This window comes from Bos indicus x Bos taurus, chromosome 8 (assembly GCF_003369695.1).
Source record: "Bos indicus x Bos taurus breed Angus x Brahman F1 hybrid chromosome 8, Bos_hybrid_MaternalHap_v2.0, whole genome shotgun sequence".
Classification (NCBI taxonomy): domain Eukaryota; kingdom Metazoa; phylum Chordata; class Mammalia; order Artiodactyla; family Bovidae; genus Bos; species Bos indicus x Bos taurus.
Genome location: NC_040083.1, coordinates 94,165,454 through 94,167,245, shown reverse-complemented (window position 1 = coordinate 94,167,245; position 1,792 = coordinate 94,165,454). Strand labels below are relative to the sequence as shown.

At 39.0% G+C, this 1,792-nt stretch overlaps 1 protein-coding gene across 1 annotated transcript; it reads left to right on the top strand.

Annotated features, from left to right (window-relative positions):
- Positions 1-460: 460 nt before the first annotated feature.
- Positions 461-1,517, top strand: LOC113897493 (olfactory receptor 13C4-like). The gene is given in 2 exon segments (XM_027550231.1): positions 461-522; positions 524-1,517. Coding segments are annotated over 2 exon segments (1,056 nt in total).
- Positions 1,518-1,792: the final 275 nt, after the last annotated feature.

Below are 1,792 nucleotides of genomic sequence, written 5' to 3'. Positions count from 1 at the left end.
CACACTTGCTTTAAGATTTTCAACATTTCTGTAAAATACTGGATCAAAATTCCAGTCTTTGTGGTCTTTTGCCTTCCCCACCACTCTCTCACTGAAACTGATTTCATGAAGTCAGATTTATCATCTGAAATATTCTAGGGCTTTCATAAAACTCAATTTACAGTGTCTTCAACAGTGGGGAAGGTCGCTTCTGAATTTGCTTCTGATCCTAGGTAGATACTGGAGTGGGTTGCCATGCCTTCCTCCAGGGGATCTTCAAAACCCAAGGATCGAACCCGTGTTTCCTGCATTGCAGGTGGATTCTTTACCAGCTGAGATACCAAAGAAGCCACTTCAAACATTAGACACAGGGCACTGAAATTCTCAATTTCTCAATATCACTGTGTTTTTGGCAAAGACATTCTTGAAGATAACTGAATGACAGAGTTTTGAAGAAAACACACTATTTCACCCTAGAATAATGTCTATTCAAGAAATTTGTTATATTTGTTACTTGGCAGTGAAAATATTTTATATTGGTACTTTTCTGACATCCTGAAAGCTGGAACATGGATAGAATAAATAAGACATTTGTGAATGAATTCATTCTTCTGGGACTCTCTGGTTACCCAAAACTTGAGATTATTTTCTTTGCTGTAATTCTAGTTATGTATCTAGTGATTCTAATTGGCAACAGTGTTCTGATCATAGCAAGCATATTTGATTCCCGTCTTCACACCCCCATGTACTTCTTTCTGGGAAACCTCTCTTTTCTGGATATCTGCTATACATCCTCCTCTGTTCCCTCAACTTTGGTGAGCTTAATTTCAAAAAAAAGGAACATTTCCTTCTCTGGATGTGCAATGCAGATGTTCTTAGGATTTGCAATGGGGTCAACAGAGTGTTTCCTCCTTGGCATGATGGCTTTTGACCGCTATGTGGCCATCTGTAACCCTCTGAGATACCCTGTCATCATGAGCAAGGTGGTGTATGTCCTGATGGCTTCTGTTTCATGGCTCTCTGGTGGAATCAACTCAATTGTGCAAACATCTCTTGCTATGCAATTGCCTTTCTGTGAGAATAATATTATCAATCATTTCTTATGTGAAATACTGGCTGTTCTCAAGTTAGCTTGTGCTGATATATCCCTCAATGTTGTTACTTTAGCAGTGTCAAATATGGCTTTCTTGGTTCTACCCCTTCTGGGCATTTTTTTCTCCTATATGCTTATCCTCTATACCATCTTGAGAATGAACTCAGCCACAGGGAGACGCAAGGCCTTTTCTACCTGCTCAGCACATCTGACTGTGGTGATCATATTTTATGGTACCATTTTCTTCATGTATGCCAAACCCAAGTCTCAAGACCTCCTTGGACAAGACAATTTGCAAGCTAGAGAAGGGCTTTTTTCCGTGTTTTATGGGGTGGTGACCCCAATGCTAAATCCTATAATCTATAGCTTGAGAAACAAGGATGTAAAAGCTGCTGTGAAATATTTACTGAGTCAGAAATCTGTTAACCAATTAAGATCAAAGTGAAATGTGGTTTTAGTGTGTCAAGACAAGACATGGCATTAGTAGGGGATCATTGATGACCTTCTTTGGGGAAACCAAAGTTATGCCTAGAGATTTTCATTCTTTGTCTTCACTAGCTCAGCTTAGCTACAATCCCTGGGTTCAGTAGTCTGCTATAAACTCAGATTTCAATAGGTTCTGATCCACATTTCAGAAAGACAGTTAATTACTTTAGAACCTTATCCCTGGTGATATCTGAAATGAATTTTTTTTTTGGTGTACTGTGTAGATGTTGTTGT